Below are 21,885 nucleotides of genomic sequence, written 5' to 3'. Positions count from 1 at the left end.
TACACATGATAGTCTCATATCTCGAAGTGTATGTCTTTTGAAATTACTTGTCAAGACTCGACAGGCGACTCTGACACGCTTTCCCGTTACAATTTCCGCAATACGAAATAGAACAGAATAGAAGACGGAAATGCGCGAGTCCGGAAGAAATATGAAGCCTTCGCGATACGACATAGCCTCGTAAACGCTTTTATCCCGCACAATATTTGCAGTGAATTCTTTCTCGCAAGAACTCGTATCTCGAAGAAGAAGAAGAAAGAAGAAAAAAAAAGGGACGATCAGCGTGAAAGAAGCGCGCAGTTTAAAAGGGCGGACAGTCGGTTTCGCTTCCGATATTATCGCCGTTCGCAGCACGCGGGATTACGTTTTAATACTTGGTCGTCGTTTATTAAAAGATTGCTCCTTTGTTGGCGCGCCGTGAAACTCGAGCGAAGAAACGGGAGCCTGTCGCTTCGAGATACACCGTCTGCGGATGTCCCGCTCGCGCGCACAAATTAATTTTCTTCGCGAGAAGAGAAGGAAGGCGAGAAATGAGATTTAATGTGACACCGGCCTAAACGAGAATACGACGCTCAAAGACACTTTATACGAGAACATTCCTATCCTTTCAAAATCAGTCTTGTACATAAATTAAATGCACTCGTTTGTATAATACGCAATAGGGAGGTTTGCATGATTTTTGAAAAACAATTGCATTTTATAATTTATATATAGTTTTTAAATGTAATTATTTTTTTCGTAATTTTTTAATGCAAATTAAGCGAGGAAATCAATAATAAAAATTACATTATTTGAAATTGTCCAATACGATCCGGAAACGACCGAGTCCTCCCGAACGCGATGTGATGTCACAGTGCAATATCTGCATTCGGGGAGACGCTAATAGCGCTAAATAGCGTGAAATAGCGTCTCCTCAAACCTAACCAATATATACAGTGACAACACATTATTTTTATTTATTAAAATATTCAATTATTGTGAAAATGGGCAAAGGTAACACGTACAAAACCTCTTTTGTATCTCTATGTAAAAGTCCAACAATTAAAACACCCAATAAATTGTTTGTCTTTGTACCTCGAGATCAAGAATGACCGAATATCGCAATACAGAATACAGAAAACAACGTTTGAAATTATTGCACTGTAGTAGTTGTTATTCACGCATTCCAACTAACCAAAATCGTTTTCTCACAATTTAAATTTTATTAAATTTTAATTTAATTTTTTAATACCTTTCTATTGATTAAAATTTAAAATTTTCTTATAAATAAATTTACAATAATATATATTTAAATTACATATATAAAAAAATGTATTTTTTTTTTTAATGCAAACTCTCTATTTTAAGAATGTTACACGCATGTATTATCGTTTTCATTCACAATTTTGTGTATTATTTAATTTTATCAAAATTCTTTTTAAAAATGAAAAAATGTAAAAATGAAAGAAAGTCCCAAGAATTTTAAGAATGTCAAAAAATCTGTCAAAGAAATATTTATCAATGATTAACAACGAAGGTTATACTTTACACGATAATACATTAATCGTAATGACGGGCACGAGCCATGTTGACGCTTTTAACGATTAACGCACACGCGATACACGGTTTATGTTTATTCGCGGTCAATCGACGATAACACGCCGAACTTCGATATTTAGACGTGTTTATAACGGGGAGGGGTCCCGCCTGTAATCGCGAATATTTGTGTCGATGCAGCGCTCGTTCTGTAATGCACTCTAAAATGCATATACATATCGTATATCCAACAAGCGGCGAATACGCGGTGGTCCCGCTTCCCGCTTTGCCAAAACTCGGCAATTTAACGTTCCAAGCGCGTTGCGCGTCGCGCCATACATATTCAGCAGCCTAATAATTAGGAGTTAATACACCTGAGCGGCATTATTTCAATTTAATGTAGCCGCTACAAAATCGCACCCGCGAAATCACTGCAAAAGGAGAGAGAGAGAAAGAGAGAGAGAGAGAGAGAGAGAGAGAGTATTCGGTACGTTTCTCCTCTGCCGCATTGGACGTTGCGTAATTTGCGCTATATGCATTTACCACCTTTGCTCTTAATTCGATAATTCCATTTACAAACAGTGATGCTACCGCGATAGGGAATTTCAGTAAAGAGTAATTAGTATGACTTGTAATATTTAACAGTGGATCGCAAATCTGTGCTCGATATTTGTAATGACTTGTTACAATAATATGTCAGTCAATTTTTTAAATTGACGTTTATAATTCTCTTATTAAAAAACAAAGTAAATATTTTAAAATATAAAAATTTATCAAACAGGCAGAAGTAGGAAGAAAAAAGCAAAAACATATATGAATAACATATTTATAAAAGATAGCACGTTTTTAAATAATTTAGTTGCAATTAATTGCAATTTTTTTCTACTACTCAACTACTTGGCCTCCAAATTTCATGAATCTTTATATTTTTTATTGTTAAGAAACATGGGATTATTTTACATTGTATTTATTTTATTGCTTTGAAAAATACATTTTACGAAACAAAATAAATGAAAAATAATACCTTTTTAGGAAGACAATATTTTTCAATCCTCTAAAAGCTAAAAGCGGCAAAAAATATTTTCTACGAAAAATAAATCTCATCTTGCGAGCTACGAATCTCTAATAAAGAGACGAAAAAAAAAAAAAAAAAAATATTCGCATTATGCGGAGGTGAAATTACTATTTACGACGAACCACGACATTGCGCGAAACGTAGATATTTTCATGTGCGAAAAGGGCTACCCATCGCTGTCACGCATACATAGGTATAATGGAGATTCGTTTTTCGTGCCGGTAATGAATAACATAGCTGTGAAAGGAAAAAAAAAAAAAAAAAAAAGAAACAAGCTGCTGGATTCACGACAATTATTTCTATTCGCAAAATGCGAACGCAAGAGAGCGAATGCAGGTCGCTCGTTCTCGAGGACTCTCGTATCACTTGTACACACGTTTGTACGTGGAAACCGCACGACGACGGGTCACACAACACGCTGTACGTTTTGTTGTTGCATCCCTCTTCTCACCCACTTCCTGCATCCCCTTACCGCCGTTAATGATCTCGCAGGATGTTGGTGGAAATTTCATGTCACATACGCGCCGCGACGCGGATCGTTTCGCAAGAGGCGAGAAAATATTTGTCTACTGAAAAACTAAAGGAGAGAGATCTGTGATGCGGAGAAAACGACGATTAAACGAATATTTTCACGCAATAAAGTGGACATAAAGTGGACAAATTATTTCGAATTTAAATTATTCGTAATTTTTAAAAAGGCAAGAATTTAATAATATCAGGCGAAAAGATTGCAATTAAAGTCGTAGATTGCGAGAGATATTAAAGTAGGCGCTTTATATTTATTGATAAAAAAGTAGTTAAAATAATAAAAAAAAAAGGTGGGTCTCTGGGTGACCCGTTGTGACTCAAAGGGTTAAATGAATGATTGATTATTATTATTATTTTATTTATCTGGAAAAAATTATAAATGACATTTCTCTTTTTATTACTTGAATACAGATTCTTTCTCGAGAAAGATATTTTTTCAAAAATATAGTTACATAAAAAATAAACGCACGTAATGACTTTCCTTAAGGAAATATGTATTTTGTGTGTACGACGATTTGAATATTAATTTGATATAAAAATTTAAACATTAGTACAATACGCATGTAAGAAGTAATAATTTAATTTTATTGAAAATATAAAGCGCCGGATTTTTTGTTTCTACAGAGTCTCTAGAACATCAATAAGTGTAAAAAAAATATAAACAGTCATTAATTGTTAATTGCAAAAATACCGTATATAAACAAACAGTGAAAATTAGTACTTTTTTTAAAGAAAAAATGCATTTTCTTTTTTAAATTTTTTCTCTGAAGATTTTTTTTAGATCGGAGAATCTGAATCTAAAGGAAATAAGATTTAATTTCCAAAATTTAATATAGGGATCCAATATGGCGGAAGTAAAATTTTGAAACTCTCGTCTGCCATATTGGACCCGCCATCTTGAATTTGGAAAACGGATTCGTAATCAGCGACCCCCAAAAACCCTTATATACCAAACTTTATAAAATACTGACAATTAGAAAAATTCGTGACTCAAAGGGTTAATAATAAAAGCAATTTGAAAAAACTTGACAGTTTCAAATTGAATCAATTAATCTAAAAGTTATTTAATTCTCTGATTTGTACTTTATATAATTGTACACTTACATACATATTATAAAAGCAATTCTATTTGAGGTCGTCTTTTCTCGGTTCTCACGCTGCGGTAACCTTTTCTCATATTGAATTTCCACGAGATTCCTGTGCAAAAACGTGCCCCATATTGCGTCGTGTCGCGATATTCCTGACCTGACTATATTCAGGAACGCCTGCAGGCATTAGGAATAATCCTGCAGGCAATGGTCGCAGCTATAATATGCTACATACGTACGATAATAGTTATTACTCCTTCAACCCTTACATAACACAGGCAGAAGGAAAAGGGGGAGGGAGAGAGAGAGAGAGAGAGAGAGAGAGAGAGAGAGAGAGAGAAGGGAAAACGTAGGCCGTGATATTCTAGCGATGCAGCTCGTGAGAGAAAACCTTTGGAGAGAGGAAAGGTAATCAACACCGACTGAAATTTCCACGAGAGGACTCTTTAAAATCTCTCCAAGTAACCGAGCGGGAGCGAGGAGGATTCTTTTTCTCCTTATTGCAATGGCGAGAAGAGAAGAGAGAGAGGAAAAGGAGAGGAGATCGTAATCAGGCGGCTCCGAAAGGACGTAGGAGACGACGACGACGACGACGACGACGACGACGACGACGACGACGACGACGACGACGACGACGACGACGACGACTACGACTACGACTACGACGACGACGACGACTACGAGGACGTGGCGCGGAGAGCAATTTTACGTTGAGAGACCCGCTTGCACCCGCCGTCTTATTACTCTACTACTGCCTTCTCCTCCTCTCCACGTGGTAAGACGAGAGAAATCCTTTCCATCCACTCGAATCTTCTTCCTTCCGCGGCGGATCGGCGGGGATCCTTATTGCTTCCTGCCGACCGACGCTTGGCTAGCAAACGTGAGGGATATCTCACCTAGCTACCTATCTAACCTACGGTAACCGGAATTCTCCGGACGTTCTTTTGGCTGTCGATAGAATGTTATCGAGCGCCGGCTTGATCTTTATGTCGCTGGAAGGAAGAGGATATTCTTTTTTCTCTCGCGTCATACGTTCGATCTCCTTCCGCAGGCGTTTGCACTCTATCCTTTCGCCGGATTCGATCGATAGAAAACTCGGCGAAGTTTTTCATATCCTTTGACGAGCTTCGCGTAACGTTACTATTACGATTGACGTTTTCTACTTTTTTCAACCTTCTACTATTCAGGTCGTCTCATCGGTCTCTCGTTTTCTTTTCACATTCTTCGATCTTAATTAAAGTTTTTGCGCCTTCAAAAGTATAGATTTAACTTTTATTTTATTTTATTTTTTTTTTTTCATCTACTCTCTAATAGTTTTTTAGGTCACTAAAAATAGTTTCAATTTTGATCTTTCGTATTTAGAGTGTGTGTGTGTGTGTGTGTACTTTGTTCTCCGCACGTTTACTTACCTTCAATGAGTTGATCCAACATGGCGTAAATGTGGGATGTCGCCTCGTCGGTCATGACCCAGCCACCGGTGGTCATCTCCAGTCGACCGTCCTTGACTAACCTTTTCACGACCATCTTCTTTGTCGGATGAGCACTAAAAAGGAGAATAACACACTTAATCATTATGAGAACGAATATAACGAATGCGGATTTCAATGGAATAAAATTTAATTTCAATATTATTAGTGGATTTTATAATAAATCATTAAAATATATACAGGGTGTCCGGTAATAATCGCCCCACTTCTCTAGAACAGATAGAGCAGATCAAACTGAACATAAAAATCCTTTACCATTTTGCGATCTTTGTAATAATTATCGAAAAATTAATTAACAAAGATTGACAAATCCGCGCGAGTATAAGCGTGCGATGAGAAGGCCCATCCCACTGCTACGCAGTTACTAGGCGCTCTACTCATACACATCCATTGCCAGTCGTAGATCGCTCCTCCTATCATTCAATGAGCGTCTAGTGACCGCGTAACAGTAGGATGGGCCTTCTCGCCGCGCGCTTGTACTTGCCCGGATTTGTCAATCTTTGTTAATTAATTTCTCGATAGTTATTACGAAAATCGCAAAATGGTAGAGGACTTTTATGTTCAGTTTGACCTGCTCCATCTGCCCTAGAGAGGTGGGGCGATTATTACCGGACACCCTGTATATATATATATATATATATATATATATATATATATATATATATATATATATATATATATATATATATAATTTATAATGTATATATATACATATATATAAATATAATAAATATAATTTCACGATAAGTAAATACAATTGACATTTACAGATAAATCTCATCTCTCTTTATATCTGGCGTAAAAAAAAATAATTGTGTTTGGTTGTAAATAATCGATCTCGTTCGATCTGAATCAACGAAGTGGGAATTTAATCATTCTCGCGTGACTTGTCCTGTCGCGCTTGTTTTATATCAGCCATCACGCAATTCGGGTCGCAAATCATATTTATCGCCGTCGCTGCTGTCCCATTTCAGCCTCGACTAGGATTTACGTGATTTGTGTGTCCGAGAGAGTGTTATGTACGACCTATATAACCTACCCTATTCGAAGGTGGTTTCCACATTACGTCGTTTATGTCGGTCATAAAGCCGCCACGGATTCCACCTGCTATATGTTTCTCTCTCTCTCTCTCTCTCTCTCTCTCTCTCTCTCTCTCGTTTTCCCTAGTGGCTAGTAGGTTGGTTTAAGGTCGCTAAGGCTAAGGTGGTTACGCCCAGACCACACTGGGGCGTTTTGGAGATGAGCTTTCCTTGACGCGGGTCTGTTTAAACTGCACCGCCACCGATATAATAAATTTTTTATACACGCCAAAACCCATGACGCATACTATTATGGTTCCTTGGCGTTTTACGTTTTCTTCAGGGCTTAGGAGCAGCACGTCAGTGTAAATAGTGATTGGTTACATATGAAATTTGAATCGACGAGAAGAGATGAAAATAAAACGCAGACTGTGTGAAAATATTATCAAACTGCTAAATGTGAAATCTTTATAAAATAAAATATAAAGTTGTATTGATATTGATAGAAAAAAATGCAATAGTTAAATGTAAATAAATAATTAATTTTAAGAAAAATTGATAACATTTTTTTTATCCTAAAATACGCAACATTTTTATGAAAAGAAACAATTTTAACAAAATTAAAGAAAATGCAAACAAGTAAGAATATATAAAAAAAAATAATATATTTATAATGTAATGCATTTTTTTAGCTATTTATATTTAAAACATACAATGATGTATCTTCAATCTGTTGTGTAGCTGTTTCAAAAAAAAAATTTTTTTTTTACGAAAACCGTTCTTTTTAAATTCGGCTCGCACTCGACGATTTGCAAGTACTTTACTTTCTTCCCGTTTCTCTTTTCACTGATCCAGTGAAACCGTATAGATTCGCGGGATGACTAAATCCTCGAGTAAAAATTACTTTTCAGCAAACCTTCGGATTCCATTCTGTTCCTAGGAGGAAGTAATGAAAGCGAGCTCCTCTGCGAAACTCATCTGGGAAACTTATCATTTCATCCTCTCTCTCTTTCTCTCTCTCTCTCTCTCTCTCTCTCTCTCTCGTTTCTCGGAATCTACTTTTATGCTCGCGACACTTTTCCGTCTTCTTCATCCCTACTTCATCCACGGCTTTTCCGCGGCTCGTTAAAAAGAGAAGGACTTATCCGCTCCTCGTTGTTCTCGGGTTTCCGTTTCCCGTTCTTTCGTGCCAAGTGCTTCGAGAATCACTACCCTCGATACTATCCGCTCTTTCCCTCTCAATGGCCTATTTTACGACAATCCATTTCGAGAGAGAGAGAGAGAGAGAGAGAGAGAGAGAGAGAGAGAGAGAGAGAGAGAGAGAGAGAGAGAGAGAGAGAGAGAAAGAGAGAGAGAGAGAGATTTGCACATGGCGAGCTCACAATTTATTTAATATAAAAGCCTACGTTTATTTTAATTATAAATGTGAAAACTACGTCTGTTTGTGTCTTTGTGAGAGAAATATCATTGATGAACGGATTGCTGTTTTTCAGTCGCGAATTAAAATTTAGAACAATGTACACGTCATTAGATATGTAATCACACGAGAGCGAATCATATTTTATAACTCACTTTGAGAGAAAGAGAGAAAATAAAAAGAGCGATACTTGCAAGAGAAGAGTGGTTTGCTTAATAAACAAATACACTGATCAGAGTTTATCTTTCATTAGAAATGCGGCGACCGTATGTTAAAGGTTCACCTTCCGTAAGAACTAAAAAGATAATTGGAAAAACTGTTATTGTTGTGAGTTCGAATTTCGAGGGGGAAAAAAAAAAAAAAAAAAACTTTATTTATCACTATCAACATTATTTATTTCACACTCTATTAGCTGCTTTTATAATATAATTATTTCAACTACATTTTTATCTCAACAAAAATAGTGCAAAATCTGATCTGTTTATTTTATTAATGTTACAACTTCCAAAATATATTTTGCATTTTTCAATGGTTGGCGTTTGAAGCTCTTTTCACTTGACACGCAAAACATTTCGCGTATATTGCATATAGCATGCACTCACCTATCCCACCATAATGATAAGAACGAGACTTCGCTCCAGATAAAGGTCATGTTTGGCCACTGCTGCAGCTTCGAGACCATATTGTTTAGGATGCTCCGCGTGGAGCTGTGGAAGTACTGCTCGAATGTCTTCAGCCATCCCGGGTCGGTGTGGCTGTGAGGCACAAGGATAACCTGCAACAGAGAAACGCGACCATCGTTTTATCAGAAACGTGCCACAAATAGCAAATATGCGAATTCACGAAACTTAATGCCTTTCGCGCCAGGTGTATATAGTAGAATAGCCACGATATAGTTTCACTAAACTTGATAAAGAATAATTAATTGAGCTTTCAATAGAAATCACGCGCTGCCATTTTAGTTTGTTAAAGAAAAAAAAAGAACTTGAATCTTTTTATCATCACTGTCCTTTTTATATTATATCATTATCGTATTACTTCTTAACCCTTTGAGTCACATCGGGTCACCCAGAGACCCACCTTTTTTTCGTAGTTTTTTATTGTTTTAACTAATTTTTTTATCAACAAATAACGGATTTTTTGTTTCTACAGAGTCTCTAGAACATCAATAAGTGTCAAAAAAATATAAACAGTCATTAATTGTTAATTGCAAAAATACCATATATAAACAAACAGTCAAAATTAGTACTTTTTTTAACGAAAAAATGCATTTTCTACTAATCTATTATGACAATAAATACGGCAATTTTTTTTTATAATCTTAGTACACTCTAAAGTATTTTTCAGAATTTTTTTACAATTTTTCACCATGTTGTTTTTGTTAAATCCTCCTTTTTTGATAAAAAATATATAAAAAACAATATTTATGGCGGAAGTAAAATTTCGTTTGCCATATTGGATCTGCTATCTTGAATTTTGAAAATCTGACAACGGATTCGTAATCAGCGACCCCAAAAACCCTTATATACCAAATTTTATAAAATACTGACAATTAGAAAAATTCGTGACTCAAAGGGTTAATTTCGTGTCACACGTTAATATAAATTTTTACACGTTACAAGAAATATATAATACGCCATTTAAAATTTGCTTTCTAATAACGTAAAGTAACAATATTTCAATTTTATTGAATTGAATTCAATTTGTTGAAAGAAATTAATTGAAGATGGCGAAAAATTTTTCAGAAATAAAAAGTTTTTTTCTTATTAAGCCCTTGACAGTCTACAAAATTAATTCGCTATTCTATATTATTCATCAATCGTATTAGGATGAAATTATTAATTGAATCGATGTGATGTCCCTGTCCCAGCAGACGGCGCCAACGTTCTATATCGATGATCTAATTCTCATACTCGTTCATCGAATCCGCTCTCAATTTTCGATGGTAACAGCCTGATAGATTCATGAAGATTCGTTAATTAGCACGTGCTACATCGACGTCGGCTTGACGACATTATAACGACGGTGTAATTGATACAGTGCCGCGTCTCATCGTTGCTCTAATTCGACGAGTGAACTTGTACGGTCGATTCGCGCGAAATTTATTAGTTTATCTTTGATGGATCTCACTGTCTCTTTCTCTCTCGGCCGTGTTCAAAAAGTGTTTCAATCTGTCTCGAGTGTCGATATTTGTGAAGTGCAGTGCAAACGAGACATTTTTTTGTTTGCAGATTCGACCATGTGCGGGCATATGCCACTGCGCGATTTTATTGCTGCTCGCTCTGTTGCTAATATTTCGTGCAGGCAATGTGATTAAAATGCCACCAGATTTTTAAATCGCGCAAACGAAACGCCAAAATGTTGCTTTCTTCATCACGAATTTCTTTCGCAAACTAATAATTGTAAACCATAATTTCATAAAAAAACATTACTTTAAATTTGCAGAAAATATCTTTTTTTGCGTGAGATTTTATTTAAGGATGTTTAGTATCTATTTTTTTTTAAATATAGGAATTTAATAAAATTTGCACAGATTGTTCTGATACATGTTCAGAAACTTAAAAAACCTGGAGTTGATTCACTGAAGCAATCAAAAGTTATAAGGATTTTAATTTGCAATAAATTTACCTGTCGATATTATTATAAATATAATTATTTTGTGCATCTAATTATAAGTAAAAATATTAATTTAATTATAAATATAATTATTTATAGAAATAAGTATAAATATAATTATTTCTGTTCTTTTAGCCCTTAAATTGATACGATTACAGATTTTCTATCTTATGAAAAACCTGTGATCGTGTTGATTTAAGAGCTAAAATAGATAGAAATAATAATAGGAATTTATTCAAAATTTGCAAAAGTATAGTTTAAATATAGAGGAAATATTTGATCACATAATTTTGGTCAAGTACTGACTAGTTGAAAAGATATTGAATATAATTTTCTCAATTTCGTCCTATTATCCGAGATGACATATTATTTATTGTGAAAAAGTGGCAACATAACATTCAGCTGAGCCTTCTTTTGACATTTTAATTAACCTATCTTTTCATCTGAAGAAACCTCTATATACAAACGTGTAAGCGAGAAGCGACTAGGCCTCATATGTCAATTTGCAAATTGACCAACTTATGAAAAATTACCATGTTGCCACATTTCTTTCTTCTCGGAGAAATGACAAATTATTAAATTTATCAAAGAAATAGTTAAAAATCAGCTATATTTTGTCATTATTCACTATTATAATTTTTATTCCGACATTTTAAATTACTCTGTACGAGTAAATTCTTTTACTTTTATAATTCAAATTTTGTGCTGTAATGTTGAAATCGAGGTACCGTCAATGATAAAAGTTTCTCATTATAATTTAAGAAACACGAAAATTCTCCGAAGAAAAGCAACAGAAGTTGGAAAATACATTTCTACACTCTAGCTATGAAATAATAAGATTTTATGCAATCTTTATAATAATCATATATTAAGATATATGAGAAAAGTATATATTCGTGAATTTCGACTACTTTTTGCTCCGATTGTAGGTGCTAAACATCCTTAAAATCCTAAATTTCTCAACAATCAAGTTGCGTGAAAAGCGAACGTCCAATGATATTAAATATAATTTCTTGTGCATATGAAATGTTTTATCAAAAATATTTTATAATCTTTTAATATTTTCTTTTCGGAGATTCGGTTCTATTTCTTCTTGTTATGTATATTGTATTATGCAGAGAATATACTTTGAAGTTTAATTAGTTGCAGATTTTAGATAACTCGGTCGTAATAGCTGTCTCCGTAATCACATGGAACAATGTCAATATTGCGTAATTGATATACATATACTGGTCATAGCGAGTTAATAATTCAAACGACGTGAGACGCAACATCGCGCTCGACACAACGTGCGAAATTTATTACGGGTTGTCGCTGGTAAATTTATGCAATTTGGAACGCGTCAGTGGACGATAATGAATCTCCCGAACCCGAAGGTTTACATCTCCTTTAATGCACAAATCCAATACTTTCAGTGGCTGTTCGATGGTTTGCATTTTTTTGCGTATCTCTAGTTCTTGAACATAAGAAATGTAATAAAAAATATATAAAGAGCATTATTATATTGTAGCTATATGTGTGTGTGTGTGGGTGTGTGTGTGTGTGTGTGTGTAGAAATATAATTATAGCACAAATGTTTTGTTTTTTTATTTTTAAACTACAATATCGGAGATTAAAAAATTTTTTTACGTTGGTTTCACTTAAAAGTTACGAGTCTCCAGAGAGTAGACCAACTTTGGTTTTTCGTTCTCTGCGAACGGAGCGGAAAGTACTTTGGGGAAGCCGATCGAATATTCGATTTGCGAGCTACACGAGGTGGCGTAAATCTTTTAAACGAGAATCAACTCACAGCGGTAACTGTCATTAGTCGTCGTCCCGCTGACTGTTTCTCGTCCGAGCTCTGCATTTTCACCGAGATTTCGACCGTCGCTGATCAAATTCACGTCGGCTTTAATTCCATTTCGCGCTCACAACGCGGATAAATTGGAGCGTTCTTTCGCGCAGAACACGCTTCCGAATTTGCGAAAGCTGTCTCTCTCTCTCTCTCTCTCTCTCTTTCTCGTTAATCAAAATTCGTTTCGTCGAGCGTATCTCTCCTACAATGGCAGACAACGTTAGTTTTCCGCATATTGTTTAACACGAATTATTTTTCATTTCCGTTGTTTCTTCTCTCAAAAGAACAAAATATTTTTTTTTTTATTCGAAAAGAATTAAAATCCTATACGTAGATGTCCAATATTTCAGAGAAAGATGACATAAACGGTAAAATTATCCGTTTCACAGTAAAGTATAATTAACGTTCTAATATAATATGAAAAGTAATATAATTTAGTTTTGTCCATGTATTTAATTTAATATAATTTAATTTAGCAAATAATTTTAATATAATTTACTTCATTTTTAATATTCATATTTCAACAATTTCTAACATATGATTTAATTTAATTTAACTTGAGAGAATTTAATTTTTATTATATGTGTTCGCTACATCTTTCTGTAAAAAGTACTTAATAAATAACTTTAATAATAACAATTAAATTCATGTATTCGCAGAACACCATCCACTGTAGCTACGCTAATCTTGATCACGACTACGAATAGTCAAGAGCTAACGGCGACGCGGGATCCATTTCACAGGACAAATAAGCGAAGTTGCTGGCAAGCTGCAGGCGGATACCCGCCTGTGCACACGAGACGCGGCACAGCCGAGAGCTTATTGGTATGCATGAGACAAGCACGTCGGGTTATAGCGCCCCTTTAATACACCCCTGGCCCTTTTGCCCTCGCCTGGTCTCCGCTCGGCGCGACCGGAGTCCGGAGAGGCGGCGAGCAGAGGCATAGCGGACGATCGTCCGGTTCGCCCTCCTCCTCCTTCTCCTCCTCCTCCTCCTCCTCCTCCTCCTCCTCCTCCTTTTACTCTCTCCGCTCGCACGATCCCCGTGTACTTTGTCACCTCGCCGGTAACTTCGTCCCAGCTACTTGCCAGGATCGCTATTATCGCCCTTAACCGCGACATCGGGTGGAAGATGGAGGGTTGGCGCGCGGAATCACGTCTGTCCTTGCTCGAGATTCTCATCTCAACCATTCGAGACCGAATTGGAATGCAGATTGAAGCGTGAGGTAGCGTTTCGATCGGAGAGACGGCGATTGTCACGCGACCGTTAACTGCATCGAATATTAATTACTATTGCCGCGGTGAGATTTACCGGACATGATGATCGGAATAATTTTAAAATAGCTCCGAGAACTACCTTTCGATAGGTGAAAGGGATATTGTCGTCTGGATCCCTTTCATTTCTTTCTTCCTTAATGATATTGATACTGCGAAGAAGGAAATACGATAATGAGGAGAATGTTAACTCTTTGAGTCACGAATTTTTCTAATTGTCAATATTTTATAAAATTTAGTTTATAAGGGTTTTTGGGATCGCTGATTACGAATCCGTTGTCAGATTTTCAAAATTCAAGATGGCGGATCCAATATGACAGACGAGATTTTTAAAATTTTACTTCCGCCATATTGGACCGTATATTAAATTTTTTTTCCTTTACATTCAGATTCTGCGATCTAAAAAAACTTTCAGAGAAAAAATTTAAAAAAGAATACGACTGTTACTTTGAATTTAGAACAGAAAATACTGTTTTTTATATATTTTTTATCAAGAAAGGAGGATTTAACAAAAACAACACGGTGAAAAATGCTAAAAAAATTCTGAAAAATGCTTTAGAGTGTACTAAGATTATAAAAAAATTGCCGTATTTATTGTTATAATAGATTAGTAGAAAATTTTTTCGTAAAAAAAAAGTACTAATTTTGACTGTTTGTTTATATATGGTATTTTTGCAATTAACAATTAATGACTGTTCATATTTTTTTTACACTTATTGATGTTCTAGAGACTCTGTAGAAAGAAAAAATCCGGTATTTGTTGATAAAAAAGTAGGTAAAACAATAAAACACTACGAAAAAGAGGTGGGTCTCTGGATGACCCGCTGTGACTCAAATGGTTAAGAAAGAAGGTGTAAACAGGAAACGTAAAATTTTTCGTATCGATCCTGAAGGCGCGATCGAACAGTCGTTTCGTTCTTCGCATCGATCAACACATCAAAATGCGACGTAGATAAAAAATTGAGCTACCTACTTGTGAGAAGAGAATGGGGTGGGTTTTAACGATCCGACAACTAACACATACTCATTATATTACATCTGACACTGCATCGTGTGGGAATAGATGATTGATAGTAAGAAATCTCTCTTCTTCGTGTTTTTCCTTTCCTTTTTTTTTTTTTTTTTTTTTTTTTTTTTTACATGAGAGACAGAGAGAGAAGACGTGTCTCATCTTTCGCAGGTGGCTCGTCGCGCGGATGATCTTGACGCGAAATTGTGGGGTATGTTGTTTACGCGCCCCAATTTTTTACGGGTCGTCTCCAAGAAAGTACGTCTCGATCGAGGACTCGATCGGGGTTAATCGAAATCCTATCGTTCTGCTCGAATGCGCGCTCCCTTTGCTTGAGAATACAAATTTAGAAATGTTGTTATCGCGGCTTTTTCAGGCAAACTTATCTCTCCTATATACTATGTATGCAAACTCGAACGTTTTCTCACGTAACAATACACAGGAAGCTTAATTTCTCTTAATAAGCAACTATTATTAAAATTTTATAATATTAAAAAATATTAAAATATAAAAGAATATTAAAATTTTCAAAACTAGTATTTAAAGAAAAAAACAAAATATACTAATTAAAATATTGCAAAAATATTATAATTATGAAGTAAAACTGAAAAGTGATTTTTTTCGTAATTAAAATTTGCAGATGAATTATATTTCCATTTCTGTTTCACGTAGAGCTTCCCTACTCTTCGTTCTAGTTATCTAAAAATAGAATTTTTGGGAAAACAAGGATTTTATTTGATTTCAGTAAGAAAAAGGGAAAAAGGCAAAAATGCGACAACGTAAAAAATGTGCTGCAGGATCACATATGTCTTCTCGTTGGTAAACACTAAAAATTTAGTCAGAGGGACCCCGTTAACACTGTAACGGAGCACCAAACTTTTCGAATCTCAGTGGCAGTAAAGCCCCAACTTTGAGGATATGTAGTTACTGTCTGTAACTTGCACGTAGTTTCGCGGCAATGTAAATAACTCTCTTAAGAAGTCCTTGCTACACATAACGTACGGCATAAGAAAAATTGTTACGTATAGGGCGCCTTATGCAAGGTTTATTTCCCACAAATGTCATAATTTAATTTTTCAAAGGTGTCCTCCAATCACAAATTTTGTTAATAAGCTTTATTAATGTTTTTTTTTTAATTACAAGAATGTTTGAAGGGGGAATAAAATTTTGTCGTAAAGCGTTATCGCGTAAAAAAATTAGCTTGACTGTAGCTGCTACTATAAAGTATTAGTGCTCTCCTTTCTCAGACCAATTTATTGTTATAAATATTCGCAACGTCACGATCTTGATTGGCCCCCGGAAGAAGGAACGTGATGCAAAGTTGGCCCTCCTCCCCCTTTCTCCCAGTTGTCCGGAGAATGCAAATAATCTTGAGTATTTTCCCGAGTGAGGCTTGCCACTTTGTTCGAGGGCTTTGAATGTAAATCGTTGGATTGCGCTATTTATACATGGACTGAGAATGAAATAGCGCTGTCGAAGGAGTAAACAACGCGACCAAAGGAGCAAATACGAAATGCGAAAGTAGAACGCGCTTTAAACTTTTGCTATTTTACCGGAAAACAGATAATAAACCAAAGAAAACAAAATATTTCAGTCATATTTCAACTTTTTATGCAAAATTAAACATCAATCTCGCAACAGCGATGTAATATAACTAACAGAATCGATCTTTTTTACGTGAAATAAAAAAATATACTATTTTTTTATTATACAAATATACCAGGTGTCCCATTTTAAGTGTCCACCCCAAATATCTCTGTTATTTTTGATTTTAGAAAAAAATGGTTCAGACATGGATTGTATGATTTCGAGGGGGTCATAAGATGGTACCATTGGTTTGACCTTGAAGAATCATTTAAAGGTCATCTTTAATTTCTTAAATGTAACCTACTATTTTCCATTACATATTCTTGTAGCTTACCTCAAAAGCTTTCCAAAACACTATAATAAAATATTTTTCGAGTTATAAGGCTTCAAAGTTGCGATATTTTGACATAAAATACAAGATATCTCGTAAAATATTTATTTTTCGATTATCTTATCCTAATACTTTTATGCACAGAATAATGAGACGAATCAATTGGTGTAAAGAAAACACATAGCTATCTTTAAGAAAAAATCTGAATTTGCAAACTAGCAGTTACACATTTTTACTTTAACATAATTATGTGTTTTAATTATGCCAATTGATTTGTCTCATTATTCTGTGCATAAAAGTACACCGAAAAAATTGTATTCTCTATTTTTGAAGAATTCCTTCTAAAGCTTTCCTCCAATAAAATATTCTAAAAAATTTAGAATATTCCCCTCTAATGATCTTTTGTTAAGAATAGTATATGAAATAAAGAAAGTATTCTTAAATTGTATCATACAAACCCTATTTGCGCTTACATCACTAGAGGGTATAACGGTATATTTTTCCCGTAGATAGAAAAACCTCTCGCAAGATATAAGAACCTCAACCCAAGAGAGCTCAGTATCGGGGCTCTTAGCCCTGAAGATGCAAACTCCAACGTTTACGGAACGTCATTGCGTGCATTAAGCTATTTAATCACGCGGCATCCATCCGGAAGTCCCCAGTTTAGACAATTCTAATGACCACGAAAGCCTCAAGACTAGAAGTGTATATATATTCTTACATATTAAGAATATCTAATACTTTTCTATTTTTTAGAAGATTTCTGTCTTTAGTTAAGAAAATTCTCTTGGCGCTTATTTTAAAGGAAGATATTCTAAAAATAAGTGGTATATTCTTAAAATGAGAATATGATTTTTTCGGTGTATTAAAGTAAGATAATCGAAAAATGAGTATTTTACAAGATATCTTGTATTTTAAGTCAAAATACTGCAACCTTGAAGCCTTATAACTCGAAAAGTATTTAATGAAAAAACATTTGATTATAGTGTTTTGGCTCTCGAGATAAGCTACAAGAATATGCAGTAATATATAGGGTGTTGCATTAAAAAAAATTGAGGTGACCTTCAAATGACTCTTCAAGGTCAAACCAATGGTACCATCCTATGGCCCCCTCGAAACCATACAACACATGTCTGAACCATTTTTCTCTAAAATCAAAAATAAGACAGATATTTGGGGTGGAAATGGGACTTAAAATGGGACACCCTGTATATATCGATAGTGGTCTGGTGGAAAACATCGCAATTGCACTGTCCGAGTAGATTATTTTTCATTTTAGTATAATAATTTTATATGTATATTTATTATTTGTCTATATTTATTCAAAATATATATTATTGATAAAATACTGTAACTAAAGACGTATAAGATAACAAAAAAAAGTAACATTATAAAATAAATATTAAGTAATTTTATATCGTTCTTTAATATAATAAAAAATATTTTTGTAATTAAAAGAGAGATTAAACATTGTTCCCTTGCTGTTCCATTTAATTCAATGTTACAGCATCAGATTTGAAAATTACATATTTATAGTTATATTACAACCGTTACAACATGCTCGCGTCATATCCTTTTAAAAAGAGACATAGATAGGTAGTATACATGTAAATGGGGAATGTACGCGCTCTTTGAGAAGCCGGAGAGAGAGGTACCAGAAACTTCCTTAACGAATCTCTCAAGTGCTTTGGATGATATATATATAGGCATAATTGGCTTGTCAGTGCGAGGTACTGCATTCGCCTTCAAGATTCTGCAAATGTAGACGCAGTGTTGCAGATATATCGGCAATTCACATCCGACAGTAAGTCGACATTACACATCTGTATAAAAGGTCGTACTATTTATTTAATTATTAAAAAATAGTTACATTTTTGTTATTTAAATTACATTATTGTCTCTCTTTCTTTTTTAATTATATATATTATTAAATATAAACACACATTTTTATATATATTTTAATTAAATAAACATATAAAATAATTATGTATAATAATAATGTAAATAATATGTAAAATAATATATAATGTTTTAAATATAAATAATATTAAAATATATCTCATGTATGTGTGCGTATATATTATTCTTTCATTATTGTATTATCATCATGATACATGTTTGAAAAAAAAAAAAAATATTATCCAACGCGTATGTAATCTTGCTACTGGTCGTACTATTTTCGCGCTGTTCTATAAATCAATAGATCGTCATATGACTTGACGAAACGTTTCCTTCCTTCCTGGATCGAGAGTGCTAAATCCTCGTACCAATACGAGCGAATTCAAGTCGAAAAGTAGACTTACAAGCGCATTCGATGCATTCCGTTGCCAAAATCGCGCCCATTGCCCGCTATTGTCGCGCGCACGTTTTCCAAAGGGCAACCGCCGCCCACGCTATTGTATCGTCACGACAATGGACTGATGAGCTAGTATTGTCGTACTCGTCCAACTCTGTTTGTACCGCATTCGAAAGAGCGACATGTCGAGAGACAGAAAAAGAACGAGAAAGAGAGATGATCGCAGCGTCGCGTTTGGATTTTTAATGATGGGTCGGCTCGAGTTGTCTCGAGCAGTTTTGCCTCAAAGCATTCGCCTCGCAATATCCAAAGCTATCCGGATCCATAATCCCGCAAGATTAACTGATGAAACCATCAGAGCGAAGCAGAGCAGAGCAAAGTATTTTACCGACGACGTTAAGATTCTCGGTTCGCGATTCTAACCAAGTCTCGTGAAAGAGATGCGGAGATATATAGCGGCAGATGTTGCATCTTTTGCAATTTTCTTCGGAAAAAGCGAGAAGAGACCCGAGAACCCGAGTCTGCCAATAAAATGGCAAATAAAGCGAAGAGAGAGTATATCTCGCGCGAGAAAGCAATTATACTGAAGCGTGTCCGACGACTTTTACTATGGGACGCACGAGACGGCCATTGTAGCGGCTCTCCCGCGACAACATCTGCAGAAGAACAACAAGAACTTGTAATTACTGCAACTCCGTTGCTTTTTCCAGAGAGGTTGAAACGGAAACTGAAACGGAGGATTTCAAGCGTCGTCTCAGCGTGTTCCTTCTATGTGTATATGAAAAATTATTATTTAACACACGCAAAAAAAATGTTTATGCTCTGCTTCATCATACCTGTAGATTTTTCATTCCTTTCCGTTTCTACAGGGTGTTCGGTAATTACCGCTCCACCTCTCTAGGGCAGATAGAGCAGCTCAAACTGAACATAAAAGTCCTCTACTATTTTGCCATTTACGCAATAATTATTAAACTATTAATTAAAAACGCTCAGCGAACAATATTATATATATATATGTATATACAGGGTGTCCCATTTTAATTCCTCCAGTGAAATATCTCGAAAAATATGGAAAATTCGAACAAATGTTTCAGACAAAAGTTGTATGGTTTCTAGGGGGACATAAGATGGTGCCGTCAGTTTGACCTTGAAGAGTCACATGAAGGTCACGTCAAGGTCATTTTGAATTTCTTAAATGGAACATATATATTTTTGCATATTCTTGCAGCTTATCTCGAGAGCTTGCCAAAACACTATGATAAAATGTTTTTTCATTAAACACTTTTCGAGTTATAAGGCTCCAAAGTTGCAATATTTTGACATAAAATACAAGATACATATCTCGTAAAATATTCATTTTTCGATTATCTTACCCTAATACTTTTATGCACAGAATAACGAGACAAATCAATTGGCGTAATTAAAACACATAATTATGTTAAAGTAAAAATGTGTAACTGCTAGTTGCAAATTTAGATTTTTTTCTTAAAGATAACTATGTGTTTTCGTTACACCAATTGATTCGTCTCATTATTCTGTGCATAAAAGTATTAGGGTAAGATAACCGAGAAATGAATATTTTACGAGATATCTTGTATTTTATGTCAAAATATTGCAACTTTGAAGCCTTATAACTCGAAAAATATTTTATTATAGTGTTTTGGAAAGTTTTTGAGGTAAGCTACAAGAATATGTAATAAAAAATAGTAGGTTACATTTAAGAAATTAAAGATGACCTTCAAATGACTCTTCAAGGTCAAACCAATGGTACCATCTTATGGCCCCCTCGAAACCATACAACCCATGTCTGAACCATTTTTCTCTAAAATCAAAAATAAGAGAGATATTTGGGGTGGACACTTAAAATAGGACACCCGATATATTTGTATAATAAAAAAATAGTATATTTTCGAAACCATACAACTTTTGCCTGCAACATTTTTCTCTCCCAGGCTTGGTTTTCGAGATATTCGACTGGAAGAATTAAAATGGAACACCCTGTATATATAATATCGTTCGCTGAGCGTTTTTAATTAATCGTTTAATAATTATTGCGCAAATGGCAAAATGGTAGAGGACTTTTATGTTCAGTTTGAGCTGCTCTATCTGCCCTAGAGAGGTGGAGCGGTAATTACCGAACACCCTGTATATATTCCATCATAGTGAAACTGACACCGTATCAAATGTCAAACTTTCATTCAAATGATGCTCTCGGGGCACGCGGGATGGCTAGAAATTCATTTTCGAACGCTTTATTTCCTTCGAGACGGATCGAAGGGTCGACGTGGAGCGAAATCTTCTACCTTTCTTTTTCTCTCTTTCTCGCGAATGAATTTTACATATTTGAGATTTTCCACGCGATTACCCGAAGAATTCCTTCTTTCTACGCGTAATTACCCGTCGTTGATGTGGTTGCAATTTTACAATGGAAAAGTATTATAACGCGCGTATAATATGCGTAAGAGAAGCGCTAATTTATCACATATCGCTTCAAAAATGACATAAAAGTAAAAAAAAATAAAAATGTTCCGGAATACAAATTATAAAACTACATTATGCAACATTAACGTTTGATGTAATAACGTCACTTGCATAATATAATGTAATACGCGGATATACGCGCTCCATTTTTGGATTAAATATCGTACGCGTACATTCGAGAATCTCATATTTTTTTGTCATCATTTTTCAAATAAAAATACGAAATACGATATTTGTGTATATTCATATCAAAATTCTGTTTTTCCCCTAATCTTTCATCAACAATTATTTTACTAAATTGTACCGAAAGTAGGAACGTATGTATAA

General features: G+C 34.9%; 1 protein-coding gene and 1 long non-coding RNA gene across 2 annotated transcripts in view; one reads left to right on the top strand and one right to left on the bottom strand.

Annotated features, from left to right (window-relative positions):
* The window catches only part of Alpha-man-iib (alpha-Mannosidase class II b), a 94,046-nt gene that overhangs the window by 19,320 nt on the left and 52,841 nt on the right, over positions 1-21,885 (bottom strand). The window contains exons 3-4 of the mRNA XM_072905325.1: positions 8,732-8,904; positions 5,616-5,749 (exon numbers count right to left, since the gene is read on the bottom strand). Of these exons, the coding sequence (XP_072761426.1) occupies positions 5,616-5,749; positions 8,732-8,904 (307 nt within the window). The remainder of the gene's footprint in view (positions 1-5,615; positions 5,750-8,731; positions 8,905-21,885) is intronic.
* The window catches only part of LOC140672887 (uncharacterized), a 107,563-nt gene that overhangs the window by 33,064 nt on the left and 52,614 nt on the right, over positions 1-21,885 (top strand). The window contains exon 3 of the long non-coding RNA XR_012047971.1: positions 13,239-13,404. This is a non-coding gene — a long non-coding RNA (uncharacterized lncRNA). The remainder of the gene's footprint in view (positions 1-13,238; positions 13,405-21,885) is intronic.

The sequence above is a fragment of the Anoplolepis gracilipes genome, chromosome 14, assembly GCF_047496725.1.
Source record: "Anoplolepis gracilipes chromosome 14, ASM4749672v1, whole genome shotgun sequence".
Lineage (NCBI taxonomy): Eukaryota > Metazoa > Arthropoda > Insecta > Hymenoptera > Formicidae > Anoplolepis > Anoplolepis gracilipes.
Note: the sequence above shows the minus strand (reverse complement) of the source record. Positions and strands in the feature narration are given on the sequence as shown.